Here is a 15163-nt window from a genome sequence, read left to right on the forward strand (position 1 = left end):
TGTGACAGGTTTCCATGCGTAGGTGAGAAAATGTGCAATCAGCATAAATAAACCAACCCGAGGCGCGTTTTGAATCAGGTGCAATAGGAACAAGAAAATGTATAACAAACTCAACCGAAATCGGAAAAAATGTGGGAAAAGCTACGGACTCACCTGAATCACTGACGTCCACCGATGATCGATGGCGGGTGCGAAGCCGCGGCTGGGCCTTGCCAGTGTCGAGCTGCAGCGCCAGCTTGTCTCGTGCGGCCGGAGTGCCGTTTTTGGTCGAAATCTGCGCCTGCGACTCGCTGTACACTGCTGATCCGAAGCGCCAGGGCGACCGGTGCACACCATCACCATGCATAGTTACACACACACACACGCACACACAAGGGTTCACACACCATGCAACGAGCGACGGGTATCAGGAAAAGTGCATCACATTCACATACACACGTGGAGGAATAGGGATGGAAAGGATTTCGGGAAGGAAGGTGCAGGAAAAAAAGGGAAACGATCGGTGCAAGAGACGCGTTGTGGGGGTGCACGGAAGGGAAAAACAAATAGAGAAAAGAAAGAGAGAGAGAAAGAGAGAAACAAAATTAACATGTGAAGCCACTCGTTTATATATAACCAGCCGCCATTTTATTTACATTGTAACGTGGAATGGTGCTTAAAGTACACTAAATCGAGCTATAAACTAGTCAAGTGCATCGGGTCCATTTGCGGTACACTTTTCCTCGGTTTTGCCACCCCCTACCCTTTCCCCAATACGAGCAGAAAATGGATACAAAATAGTTGCGCGTTTGGCTATAAAACGGTGATAGAACAACCAGGAGATGTTTGTTCACTTTTTTTACGATCCACTTTTATTAATAGTCGCCCCGGCGACAACTTGGGCGCTTTTGGACGCCACCCCGTAGGCCCCAACGGATCGAACTCGATTGACGATAGCGAGAGGGGGATCATTATCAACTTTGTTAAAACTCCTGCTACGCCACGGAGCGCCGGAAAAGTGACCCCATCCGTTGTATCCGCAATAAAATCGCACCGTTTTTAAAGAGAGTGTTTACGGCCGGCGACAGTTTTGCGAGGCAAACCCGAACCGAGTGCTACATAATTACCTTCCCACCGCGGCACCACCACACACTCCAGTGGAAAGTGCAATGAAACGTGCAATTGCAGCGAGCAGATAAGAGGACGGAGGAAAATAAAAAAAAACACGGAGCATAAGAAAAACCGCCCCAGCTCCGAGTCGCCGCTTTAACTGGCTACCGCGAGGCCAATTTATGGCACTCCATTGATTCTGATTGGAAATGTCGTATTTTATTTCATAACTGAAAGCTTTCCACACTTTAACACCCGGTCCGGCAAGGCGCTTGTGCGTGTGCGTGCGTGTTCGTTTTGCCATTGAATTTAATCGTTATGAAGGGTTTTGCAGATGACTGGAAGCAGAGTGTAACGCTGTTTGGATTGTGTGGTCAGCGGCAAACAGAGGAAAATCATGAGCAATTTATTGCCTGAATCGGTTTCGCATTGAAAGTGATGGTTTCGATTTTATTCTAATTACACATAATAACGCACACACACACACACGGCGCGCATACCCCTTACGCCCGCAGGTCCTGGTCTGGATGTCTCTCGGAGCTTGTCACACCGGTCATGTAATATATCTTCTGCCACCGACGATTGAACGCTACATAATTGTAGCATATGGGCAAAAGGTGTGACCGTAAATCAAGAGCACTTTAGAACGCATTGTTTGAACCGGCAGTTGGCACATTTGTGGCGTGCCAGGGGAGGGAGCTTTGGCGAGGAAAATTATCATCCAGCATTTAAGCCCATCTCGTCTGGGTGGGGGAGGGGGAAAATTCCAATCACGAGGGAAATGGACAACACAAACCCCGGTCGTCACGGTCGCTTCTCGCTCGCGTTCATTGAAGGTGGCATTTAAGACGGCGGCATATAAGACATCCTCTGCAAGCACAGTTTCTGCCTCGATGTTGAAGAAATTATGATCGCAGAGACACACAAACGTTTGCTCCATTGCGAGGCGAACAGTCGCCGTTCCTTTGGGCAAACTAGCCTCACACGATCGTACACACACACTCTAGCCAGCTTTTCCACCATTCGCCGTAGCGGATGCGCTTTGTTCGGTGCAATTATCATACAATTGATAAATGAGCGTTGCAATCGAATGCAGCACACGGCGCAACCAATGCTAGCCCTTCCAACTGCATCTGCTCCTTCATCTGCATGCTTTCTGGGCTGGGAAAATGCTGCGGGGTGGGCGAGGTTTATATTGCCGCCGGTGCCAACGTGTGGCACAATAACGACGACGACGACGACGACGACGACGACGGTGCAACATTGTAACACATTGCCGATGGAGCGATCGAAGCGAGTGAACAGCAACAACAAATAAAAAAGATGTTGTGAACATTCGACGTACATATTATAGCGAAATGCACTTATCCACCCTCCGAACAAAACGCGCAGGGAGGCGAAATTAATCGCCCCGTTCTGATGATGGGCCAAAGTGGTATCACTGGAAATGGTGGGGGTTGAAAAACCGGGTGTTTGCGGTTTTTTAACCGACCCTTTCAGTTATTGTGTAAAATAAAATAAACATCGCACACACATACATACATCGCACACACCGCACGCGCACAGTAGGTGATTGTGGCCGTTGGTGTGACAGTGTAAATTATAATTACACGCGAAACTTATCAAGTCCAATCCTCCAAACCGCAGGAAAGGCCACGTGTGGGTCATCAGGGTGGATGGGAGGGGGGATAAATATTGCATCGGAAAAGGATAACGGCAACCGCACGGAGGGGGGTAGGAATACCCGATACGCCGTGCCCATTGATAAATCTCACCCCGGCAACATTGTAGGAAGCGCCCAGCACGAACCATGCGGCGAAATAATGCATGGAAGTAAGATAAACACAGGAACAATACACCCAAAGACGATGGGACGGAGGGGACAGCACGAAAAATGGTTGTAATTAATTAAAGGAAATTTTGTTCCGCACCAATCGGCGCAGAGGATGTGCAGCCAAAGGTCAGGATTGGCCCCGCGAGGAATTAATTTAGTGACCGGATGGATGATTATTGTAGTGATTTAACGAAAAAGACAACCACGGGGAAACAAGCGGGAAAACATGGCTTGAAAAAAATGGAAAACGAAACCATCGACGATTAAGAGCTATTATTTATCGACAACATAAAAAAGGCTGTCGGTGGGGAATTGTTTTACGCGGTTGAAAATGATTGGGTGGATAAACACATGATTTAAAACATAGGAAGTGCATCCAACCAGTCGAAACCAAGGCGACTTTGTAACAAAAAAGAAATACTGAAAAAATCGAATAAGTTTCGATTGACCGGTATAGTGATACTCAACCGTAGCTTTAACTATATGAAACTAAAAGGAGAGGCTGAAGAAGCGATGCTTAGTGTTAGAACACGAAAGGAAACTCAATTTGACAGAGAAAAAACAAGTGCACAATAAAATCGGACGATATTCGAAAACAGTGTTTATAGTAATAAAACATAGTTTTAAACCGAGAAAATAATGGATGTTCGAAACCAAGTGGATTTTGAAAAGTAAATATATTAAAGTAAACTGAATAAGTTTTGGATTTTGTAGTCAATCACTATACCGGTAGTGATTGACTACAAAATAAATAAATAAAAGAGGGACTGGTGGAGATACAATAAAAAGGAAAATCAATTTGGTAGTGAAAAATTGATAAGATAAATGATCGGTTTTGTCAGGAATTAAAATATACCAGAATCATTGCAATAAATATGTAACCGTACAAGGAATCGCGAACGGATTAGTAAGTGACTTTATCCGTGTTTATTGTGATAAAAACATGGTATTACAGGAAGGAAATTAATGCAAATATTTGAAAACAAGGCGTCTTTGTTAAGTAAAAATATTAAAGTTGAATAATTCCACGTTACAAGAAGTAAGATTTAATCGGGCTTTATAAAGTATAAGTAAAAGGAAAAAACAGTGTAATGTTCAAAACTAAAAATTAAGAAAAAAACAACGACTGTGAAAAATGGATAAAAAATGGATAACGGTTTTGTAAGGAAGGATAAGATAACAAAATCTTCGCAATAAATATGTTATCGTATTAGAAGTTCGTTTCCACAAGAACATTACTAATTCGTAAAATAAAATAATTCAAACAGTGAAATCTAATCTGCGACGAATTACACAAAACCACAATCAGGGAAACATTCGATAGGGGTTAAAGAATAACAAAACGAAATAAGAAACCAAGAAAAGCAGCCAGCCGAAGGAACGGATGCATAAACTACCCAGACAGCGCACGCAAATCCCGCTCCCCAGAGGGCCAGACACCGTGTCTGTCGTCCTTTTATCGATTTATCTTCTATCTCTCCGCGCTGCAAATTCGCGCTAATCAGAATCCGAACCTTTGACTGGGCGAATAAATAAACCGCCGCGGAAACATGGGTCGCCTTCGCCGTGGGGGATTTTTCGGGCTGCATGTAATACAGCGTTCTGGCCGGTAAGATACTGCTGCGGAAGACAGCCCGTCGCCAGCACCAATGTCGCAGTGGCAAAGGCAAGGGGAAGGGGTGTTTGGAGCTCACAAACGGCGAATGCAGCTCGAGACCGATCGACATCAACATCGACGACGAATGCACGCGAACGGCGAATGCAACCCGAGCGAGAGACACGACACGGACACCGAATCGCATAACCGGGCGCGACAAGTTTTCACTTTCATAATTCGTGAAACCTCCGGCCTCTCTTCGACGTACGCTCCCCCTCCCCCGGACCATGGTTTCACAGCATGCCGCGTGGGGTCGCTGACCGCAACCGGGTCTCTTATGCGCATTTGGTTGTGCTTCCTTAGATCCCCTGCTAACCGCGCTCCGTCCGCAGAGCGATCCGTTGCCGAACGAAAGGGAACCTTGCGAGGTGTGATCGTCTACGGATGCGCAATGTTCCACACTTCCAATGCCCTCCTCCCTCACCACCATCCACCACTTTCCTGTGCATGTGTCGGTGGCATAAGTTTTCTTCATTTTTGGCAAACACTATGCTTCCTTCTCGGCACAAAGTGTGCCCTTTTGCCCGGGTTTGGTTTTTCCTTCTTTCCTTCCTCCCACCGTTAGCCCCCTTCTGGAACGAATGAACAGGTTCTCCATCCTTGCCATCCCCCTGCGTTTGTGTGCGGTGCTCGCCCGCCTAGGCTTCATTAAAAGCTAATTTATCATCTTTGTCTCGTGCTGCTCGGGGCAGCAAAACGAACGCGCGGTAGTGCCAGTGTCAGTGTCAAAGATGTCATGCATGTTTTTTTACTTCTATTTTGGAATATGCAAGACCTTCCGTCTGTACATTTCGGTCGGTGTGTGTGTATGTGTTCATACAGAAACTTCGACAACATCGGTGTCGGGCGACGTTGGGGAGAAAATTCGAAAAGGGCTCGGGGAGGGCAAAAACATCTTGTTGGCAATTTTCCAAAGAGCGTCCCGACGATGCGATGTCATGTGGGGTTGCTATTTTCTTGTTCGGTACTGCATCTTCCGATCGTGAAAACGGGTCGTCTTCCTGTGCCGAACGCCAAAAGTGCCAGCGAAAATCTTTAACGATGCATCTTCGAACCATGTAGAATGTTTCTCCAACACTCGCTTTCATTTAGCAAGTAGAAAATGTCCCAATGAGAGGATCAGATAATTTTTGTGTTTTTGTTACGACGTGGATTAAATTATTTCGAACGTGAAAGGATTTAGTTGAGATACCAAATCTATTATGTATTTTAGGTTATTTATTGGAAAACAAATTTGTGGACATTAAAAAGTCGACCAATACTGAACCGTCAATTCAGAAACTGTCCAAACATAATGTTTAAATACTTCAGATGTTTTTGAAGATTTGATTGATTTCTGTTTTTTAATAAACTCATCTAAATTTTACTTTTGAAACTCAGTTTTATCAACAGAAACAAAACAAGCATGTGCACATTCTACATTTCTTAACATTAAATAAAAATGTACAAAATCTTAATTTGTGTTGCACTAGCCAATGATTGTCTGCAACTTATAATGGTAGCAATTTAAGTTTTAATTGATATTAACACAAAATTAGAATCATAAAACCCCAATACGCGTATGTATTCATCGCTGGGCTTAACTGTAAGTCAGCGAAAGAGACATATGTCAACGAAAGAGACATATTGACCAAAAGTAATACAGCAAGATTCATACAACATGCGGAATTAATACGAAATATCAATCATTTCAAATATGCAATAATGGTAACTATTAAATAAAAACAGAATACTCGAATAAACCATAACTCCTTTCGCCATCCCTTCTAAACCGAGCATCACCGGGCGTCAATCTAGGTAAAAATAATGATTGAAATTGGATTTGAAATTGAAAACGAAATAATTACATACTTTTATCGTTTGAAAGATCGTTTCATTTCTCAAACCAGATCACAATTCATGATGCATGTTTGTTTTAAGAATCTATAATTATTTTTACCATTTAGGTTTGAAATATAGGATCGATCGTGGCGCCTGATTAACCATCTAAGGGAATGTTTGATTTAGGAGCCTGACGCCACCCCATGGCATTATGTGCCAAAGACATTTTAGTCGTTGTTTCGACTCTTTTGATTGACTCAAGACAATCCTTTGTCATTCCACCTGCGATTGTGCGTAAGGAGCGGCGCGAACGATAGTGTCTGCCTTTTAAGGACCAGAAGCCGATCGCACTGTCCTCGGGCGGGCCAGAAATAGTGTTTCAACATTCAAACCTCCTGCCTCGGGAGGAGATGGGGATCAGCCAGCGACCGAAAAACCGGTCATCCTTCGTCCGAGCCAACCGACTCCGGAGCGGCAGGCAGCGACGACGAAAAACCAATCCATCGAAAACAAAAGTTCCTTCCCCGCGGGGCCGGCGGAGGGAGTGGAGTAGTGTGTCTGACATTTCGAGCATAAAAGTTGTTGCGCTGATAATCGGCCGTTTATAATTACCCTCACCCTCCCGCCGGCGCTCCTGAGCCACAAAAAGGAATCGCCGCGGTTGTGTTTCAAGGCTTTTTAATTGCACATTGGCACAATTCCGGCGACAAAGCGAGCGGACGGCGAAGGTGTCATGCGAAGAGGGCCGGAGGGTGGAGGAACTGGGCACATATTTTAGGATGTTTTTTGTTCTCCTGCTCGTTGGTTGCTGGCACGGTAATCTGCCAACAAGCAAAATCATACTCTCGACGCCACACACACACACGCACGCACGGACACTTGACCAACGTTCGCGGTCACGAAGCGGTCGTTTGGCGTGGAAAAAGAAGCCTGCCGCAAACATAATTTCGGAAAGGTTGAAGCGGGGACGGGGGGGGGGCCACGGTGGAACAAGTGGCACGTGGTGGTTCATGCCACTCGAAGCGTTTTAAGCACGGGTAACAACACCTGCATCTTTCAGAAAGCCGCGAATTCCTCAGCAATCTCGCGGCGGCATTGACGCATTGCGAAAGTCATGTCTCGATGCGACGTGAAGGGATGTATGTGTTTTTTTTTATTTATTTATCGCAAAAAATGTCGAACCCTTCGAGCATCAGGGTTTGAATAACAAGTGGAAACAAGCTGAACATACCTTTGTTTTTTTAAACCAATATTAACCGTTTTCAGGGTGTTTTTCTGTTGTCAAATTTGTTTAAGATAGAAATCATAATCATAGGGATGCCTTTCGAAGCCCATTTTTAACTTCGCACAATTTTAATAGGTTATCTTAGCTTAAGATCACAGTAACATTAATAATTTTGGGAGAAAAACAACTCAATTATTAAACATGAGAAGTGAAGGGTTGCAACCCAAGTTAAAAGCCTTCGTTATGGTTTATCCAATCTATGCAAATACCAATAAAAAAAGTGTCAATAATTTTGACAAATATGGCCGTATCGATCCATCAGAGGAATAAATCAATACAACTTTTTTTTATTTCCTTGGTCTGAACGTTCGATTTTGGGATTTTTTCATCCAAGGACCATTGTTTCTTAAATGGAACTTTCCACCAGCGTATAAAATATTGAAGAGGTGTGGATTCGGAGAATCTAAAATAAAAATTACGAGCTGAAACCCCATTTCATAGGAAACAGCGATCAGTTTCGATCGATCGAAGTTTCCCCCCGAAAATGAAATTTTAAAATGATTAATGACTCCCCACCAGAGTCAAGTCGGTTCGATGGCGAACGATTTCGATTGATTAAAAAATTACCAACCAGCGGGTCAGCAAATCGAAAACAGATGCGAAAAGGGGATGCATAAGAAAGGTAACCAAAAATGTGCAACAAACGAAACGATCGAAGAAAACTGCCGCCTCAAATCTTCGGATACGAAGTTTGCACAACGAGAATGAAAGTGAATTGCGTGCGGTGGACCCATCGATCGAGACCGCCGGAGGGTATTCGTTGACGATCGATTGCAAAATCGGCTGAAAGCTGTGCGTTTCGTTTCGACTTACGTTTGGCCATTGAAGGAAAGGTGGGGAAAACGTTCATCCCCTTTTTTTTCTTCTCTTTTTTTATTGATGTCGTCTTTACGAGCCTTCAAACGAATTCTAACGATGTTCTAAACGAGTTTATCGATTCGAATTTCCGATGATTTATGTCGTCCGCATGTTGCATTATTCAGTGAATGAACCATCTCCGATTTCATGACTTGCAACGTATTTCTCCTTTGGTTATCCACATTCAAAAGCCAAACGCAACCGGAACGAAGGCTGTATAACAAGGTGCTGGCGGACAAAGAGGTGAAAAAATATTGAGATATCAGCCGCGATGCTGATGTGCAAGGTATTTTGGGGGAAGAATTTACAATCACACAGTCACGGTATGCATTCGCAATCAGTTTCGGGCAGCTGCAGCCTCGTCAAACGGAAAGCCCGACCCTCTTCTCTCGATTGCAGTTGCATTATTCATGCTCGGCAGGCACTTTTGGTGCCAGATCACGGTTAGTTTTGGCCGATGCGCTGCTCGGTTTGCCCTTTTTCCCGAACCCTTTTTGATAGAGGACCTTAAGACTTCAACAGAACAAGCGAGTCGAAAAAAAATCGGCGTTAACATGAAAGCAGAGTTGTCGAATTGTTGAAATATTTCATCCCGTGAAACGGGTTGTAATCACGGAAAATTTCATAAAAAAGTTCAGTTGAAAAATGTATTCATTTGTGACATCTTGGGTGAGCAGAAATGCATTCAAAAATGCCAAGTATGCTACGGTAGAATAAATTTTAAAAGGGTTTTTTAATGTGCATGCAGCGACTATAAAGCCCAAGATTATGTAGGCCTACGAATGTTTTAAGACGTGTCAAATCGTCTAGAGTCTAGACTATGTAAATGATAAAGATAAACACACCTTGCACTGAAAATATTTGTCCTCAGAACCAAAGAGCTCTCTCTCTCTCCCAGCACAAGATTCTGTTCCACTTTCCGGGTGCTAAACATTCCCTCCATTCGTCTGCAAAACGCAGCACCTCACGAACCAATCCTGCAGCTGCGAACCCTTCCGTCTCGACGGCAACGTGGGGCACAAATATTGCACTAATCTTTGACCTCCAGCCAGCGAGTGTCTTGCAACCGACGGACGGGTGCAGCTCATAAATCGTCCTCGTGCAGCTCGCCGCAACCGTGTGTGCGAAATTACCTAATAGCGTTCCGCTCCGTAGCTCCCGCTTTTGCTTGGTTCACCGGATCTCGTCGTCGCAAGAATGTTTAAAATTTGATCCTTCCTCCCCCTCCCCCCCTCCAGAGCTAACTACCGGAGGCTGGCAAAGGCAACATTTTAGCAACACGACCCGACGCCGACAACAACGCCGGGAAAGGTGAATAACGTCAAGAAGTTGCAACGACAACTGCATCGCCTCCCCTTTCGGGTGCAAACTTTTGCTTCTTGGAAGGCGAAGTATTCCTTTTGGACCCGTGCGGTGACACAGTCGGGGTATATTTAGGTCTTTTTTTTATGTTCTTCGAAAAGAACGCTGTAAGTTTATGCTACCAAAGTATCGCTTGATTTACGACATTTAGTCGTGCCGTGATTTATGACACGTGTGTGCCTACCGTTTAATCATGCTAAATGCTTTCATTATCGATTTCATTGCGGATCATGCGAAGAAAATAATAGTTGGGCGTGGACCGAAGAAGAAGCACTTGGTCGTACGGGGAGCACTAAACCATACAATGTTTGCGGTAGAGTTATGAAAAAGCCATCCACAGTTTAGATGAATGTGTTTTTCTCTTAATTTATATTTTGCAATTAATTTAACGCAGCTTGAAAATGAAATTTCTGTGCATTTAGATTATTTAAATGACTATCCACCCCATGAGGGTAAGGAGATTAAAACGCTGGTAAACAGTGGGGAGCCGTCTAATAATTCACATTGTAGTATACTTATACCGAAACGGCAAACTTGTGGCAACCAGTTGTGGCAGACACGAAACACTTACCTGAAATGACAAAAATAAAGGAAGAAACAAACAATCAGAGAATGTTAAACAATATTGCACCTGTCCGGGTACAATCATAAACATGTGCACAAGTCCAGAAGTCAAACGGAACAGAAGGTGGGGGGTAGTGGACGGTTGACTTTTGCAGCTTTGATGCAAATCGCGGCATAATTAAGGTCGCGCAAACGAGGCTGCTGCCGGCGAACGAGGAGCCGGCCGGGAGGAAACTGTCGTGATCGTTTACCCTGGATCGGGGCACGTTCTGCAACAACGAGATTTCACTCTCGGCAGGGTTTCCTCGTTCTGGTGTGTGTGTTTTCAAGGTCAGTGGGAAACAGTTCGGGCGCACAACATTTCGGAAACCGCAAGCACAACGGCCGTTCGCGGGATGACGACGCCGATGACGATGGATTAGATAAATGGAGATCACGATTAGGCAATTTAGTTTCGCGTCGTCTCGTTTAGTCGAAACCACCATAGACGCCCTCCGTCGTTTTTTTTTCGTTTAAAACGCTGGCCGCTGCCTACTACCCCCCGCCCCCTTGAAACCTCCCATGCACATGCGGAGTGCAGTGTTGTATTTCCCCCTTACTTCGGTTTCCGAGTGCTTTTCGCGAATGTTGTAACACTTGGCAGCGGATAGATCGTAGCGGTGATTTGGTGGATAATTTCGGGGTGTTTAAAATTGATTGATGATACGCGAACCGAATTTCGACTGCACTGGCGCGGCCCAGAACCGATTGCCTGCTGGTGGGAATTTGAAGGTTTAGACAATTTTGTTTTTCGCTTTTCGCGAAGACATTGTCGAACGCCCAAGGCGCTAAAAGGGAAGAATTATTTTCGAAGAAACAACGGATTTGGGTTCTTCTTACATGTTCGTCTCTCATGCTCAACCATCGAGCTAATAGTTAAGCACAAGTTGAGTGATTGATTATCGATCCTTCCATCACCGATAATTCATTTGATAATCATTGTTTCTCGTTTGTCATAAAATTAGCAAAGTAAACGAATTTATGTTTTTAAGAACAAGATGGAAAAAGAAGAGACTGTTCATGTTAGAATCTATCGAACGTATCTCGCATGAAAATGAGAAAAACGAAGTTGAAAAAAATGCATATAAACATTTTAAATTTTACGAGCACCTAGCAATTTGTAGCGTACAACATTCCCAGTGTTTATTTTAAAGCGTAACGAAAGAGAAAAATTACTGCATTATAAAACTGTAGTTATTGGGAACGAAAAAAAAAACAACACATGCGTTAAACCAGCTGGAAAAACGCAACATTTACAACCAACAAAGAAAAAACGAAACTTAAACCGAACACTTCCCCAAATAGCAAGTGGGCGGAAAACCGGGTGAAACCCATTAATTATTAACCGACCGAAAGACACGAGAAAGGGAACCTCTTCTGGTTTGCGAAACATCGTTTAGCGTTTTTCTTAACCACGGCAGCACAACCTGAGGAAGGAAAGTGTCTTACAGCAGCGTCTTTTGCAATATTGACAGTGTCGAAAGACTTTTACTTTCATCGATGCAACGAGCGGGTCCGGGTTTTTAAATACCAAATGCGTGAAGGAAGGCATCATCATCTGTTAGAGGTGGTTTCATTTTCATTCGGTGATGCTACGATTGCAGATTTTTCCTCTTCTACTTGTTTCGTACGAAAGTAACGAAAAACAGCACCAAACTGCACATTTTCCCCTTGCTGCGTTCACCTTTTTTCACCCTTTCGTTTTTCGCGGATCATGCGGGTAGAGATTCCTAACGCCTTTCCAACAGCGGGAAGATCGCTTACGATGGGGTAGAAAATGGAAAATTATGAAGAAAAAAACAACTACAAACTAACCCCCACAGGTTCCAGACTTCGACATGGTGGTTTTAGTATTGGTAAGTTACGTTTCGTCTCACTGCACGAAAAGGCTGGTTGCAAATAGTACCGAAAGGAAAGCCAACCCCCGAGGACGGAAGATCGCTAGATCGCGATCGCGTTCCGGGATCGTGACTTGCGTGGAACCGTTTTTGCATCCCTTTTTCGACTTTTTTCATCTCATCTGTCCCTATCACGGTCGCTTGCTGGTAGTTTTGCTTTTTAATAAATGTTTTTGCACACGAGCGGAGGCCGAGATGCATCCAACCACTCCCTCGCGCGCCCCTGGCTACTTGCAAACTCCGGCCAAACGTCGCCGTCAGACGGCTGCGACTTTAAATTGTTTAATTGTCAATTGATATATCACAATTATTTCTATTGATTAATTGAATATCGCCCGATTGAGGTTAAACTGCGAGCGGTCGCGACGTTCGTGGGGTTGCTTTTTGTTTGTTTAGTTTGTTGTCTCCCTTTCGCAATCCCCCCTTTTCAAACCGGCGGCAAAGAGCAAACCGAGGACACACCGCGTTAGAAGACAGTGAATGAAAAGCAAAAACAAGTTGAAGCGATCGCAAATCTATCAACCGACATAAATCATACCGCCGATGACATGTCTGCGAAGTGTTCGCAGGGGGAACTGTTATAACAGTTCGATTCAGTGCTCGAGAGCCGCGCGTCAAAGTTGCAGCACGTTTGCGAGTCAATCCGCAACACCTACGCGACGTTGGGGCGTTCTAGCGAGCGGGCGTAGGTTTGATTGGCTGAGGGTTTTTTCTTTCCTTCCTTCGCGTGTGTTGGGAAATAATAAAATCTATTAATGAAATATGGTGATTGTAATAAAAAAAAGGCAATGCTAGACGGCGTGAAACACACACACAACATGAGGACTGACACGTCCTACGCATTTGTTTCCGAACCGAGCACGGATTTCTAGGATGTCTAAACAGGAAAGAAAGTGATTTCGCACCTCCTCGGTGGTTTTAAAAATGGAGAAAACTCAACGATTTCGATAAGACGAACAGCCAACAATAATTTACCTTTTTGTGGCTTGATAATAAAACCAACCAAATGCTATCTTTTTCCCACCCGGAAAGGATTTAATTTCTATTGATGGCTGATTTTCGCGATAAACGAGCACTTCGATCATTAGCTGCCGCTTATCGGATATGGTGTTGGATATGGTCCACATACATATTGAGAAGGCAGACAAAAAAAAACGTCCCATTTGGAGATCATTTAGGATTTTGGTTTAAAACTTGTTTAACTTTTCCTTTGACACGCTCGGATAGGATCGAATTTCGCTTTCGATGCCTCATCAAGACAAGCTTCATCAGGTGGGTTATAAAGTTGCATTAGGAATTCATACGATCCCATCATTCACGTTATATGAGACTCGTTCGATGGATGGATTTGCGTGTGGAACGTGATCACCCACGGTGAGAAGAATGATGGACGAAAGCGGCAATTAATAATAATAAAACTGGTAGAAATTAGCATAATAAGGTTGATGATGGTGGGTCGAAAACTTTCGGTATCGTTTTGATCATCCCAAATTTGGCGAGAAGGAAGTTGAGAACAACGCAGGGGGGGTTACGAATAGGGTTACGGGGAAAACTTCTCGGGGAAGGTAGGTGCAAGCGAATTAATTGTTTGGCGCGTTTATCCAATCTGAAGTAATGCACCCCACGGAGGCAAGCCCTAATTCCTTCTCGATCGTGCCGATGGTTCTTAATCAGAGCTGAACGCCGAGCTCCGCCCAGATCGTTCCGGAAGATATGATTCGACAACGGTCGGAAAAATATGGGTCAATACTGTGGCCGTCCCCGGGGCTCCGGATTTCTAGGCACGCGCTGGTCGGAATGCGTACCACCGTACGAAACCCTTGGTTAGCTCTCGCCCCGTTGGTGGCGGTTGAATTCCGGAACCCCCCTGCCAAGAACGGACGCGTTCCGTCCCGGGTGTCGCTTTCAATATTATGGCCGGTGCAATTTTCTAGAATTGACATTTTGTGGCGTGGGAGTAGGGTTTATAGCTGGCCGCGTGCGGTGGGTTAGCTGACATTTAACAAATTGCACCCAATCGAATCGGTTAGGGTGCCCCTAATTGAGACAGAGACCACCTTCGGGTGGCCCTCCCGTGAGTGTGTGTGTGTGGCTTAAGTGTTGGGCGACGTGTGTCATAATCTACGGGAAAGAACGAGCTCCACCGGGGGGTTCTTTGTTTCCCGAAACTCCTCGCAGCACGATTTTCTTCCCTTCGAGACCTCCCCCGAGGGGTTCTCGACGCCATAAGAGTTCTGTTTTTCCTTACAGCCTTCCGCTGCATTGTTTCGCGCGTTTCTTAAGGATCAATTAGGAGGGCAGAATTATACCTGAACCTCCTTCTTCGCCTTGGCCGGCGTCGTTGTGCCAGAAATTGCACGATCCGTGTCGGTGTCGATGATTGGTCTCGTAACGTTTCCCGCGCCTCGCGTTCGGTGTGAACGGAACCCGCGACACAATCGAATGTCAATGTCGAGACGACAAATAAATCCGTCGGTGGAAAAATTTTGCTCCCTTAAAACGTCTCTCTTACGTACGCAATCGATGAATGAAAATGGAAAACCACCACTCACAATGTCTGCAAAATGTGGCGCTTGACCTTCGCCTCGGAAGAAGATATTCTGCGTCGTGCAGAACGAACCATCTCCTTCGCCGTGTTGTGGCGTGAAAACCAGAACAAGATCGTGTCCGTTTTTTCACCTCCTCAAGGTTGCCCGCTGTGGGATATTTTGCGTAATGTTTTCGCAGCAAAGCAGCACAGGCAGACGCTGGTTTTT

At 44.8% G+C, this 15163-nt stretch overlaps 1 protein-coding gene across 1 annotated transcript in view; it reads right to left on the reverse strand.

The window, feature by feature from the left end:
• LOC131264200 (protein outspread) overlaps positions 1 to 15163 on the reverse strand; it is a 204974-nt gene that overhangs the window by 33998 nt on the left and 155813 nt on the right. The window contains exon 6 of the mRNA XM_058266489.1: positions 154 to 297. Coding sequence (XP_058122472.1) covers positions 154 to 297 — 144 coding nt within the window. The remainder of the gene's footprint in view (positions 1 to 153; positions 298 to 15163) is intronic.

This window comes from Anopheles coustani, chromosome 2 (genome assembly GCF_943734705.1).
Source record: "Anopheles coustani chromosome 2, idAnoCousDA_361_x.2, whole genome shotgun sequence".
NCBI classification, from domain to species: domain Eukaryota; kingdom Metazoa; phylum Arthropoda; class Insecta; order Diptera; family Culicidae; genus Anopheles; species Anopheles coustani.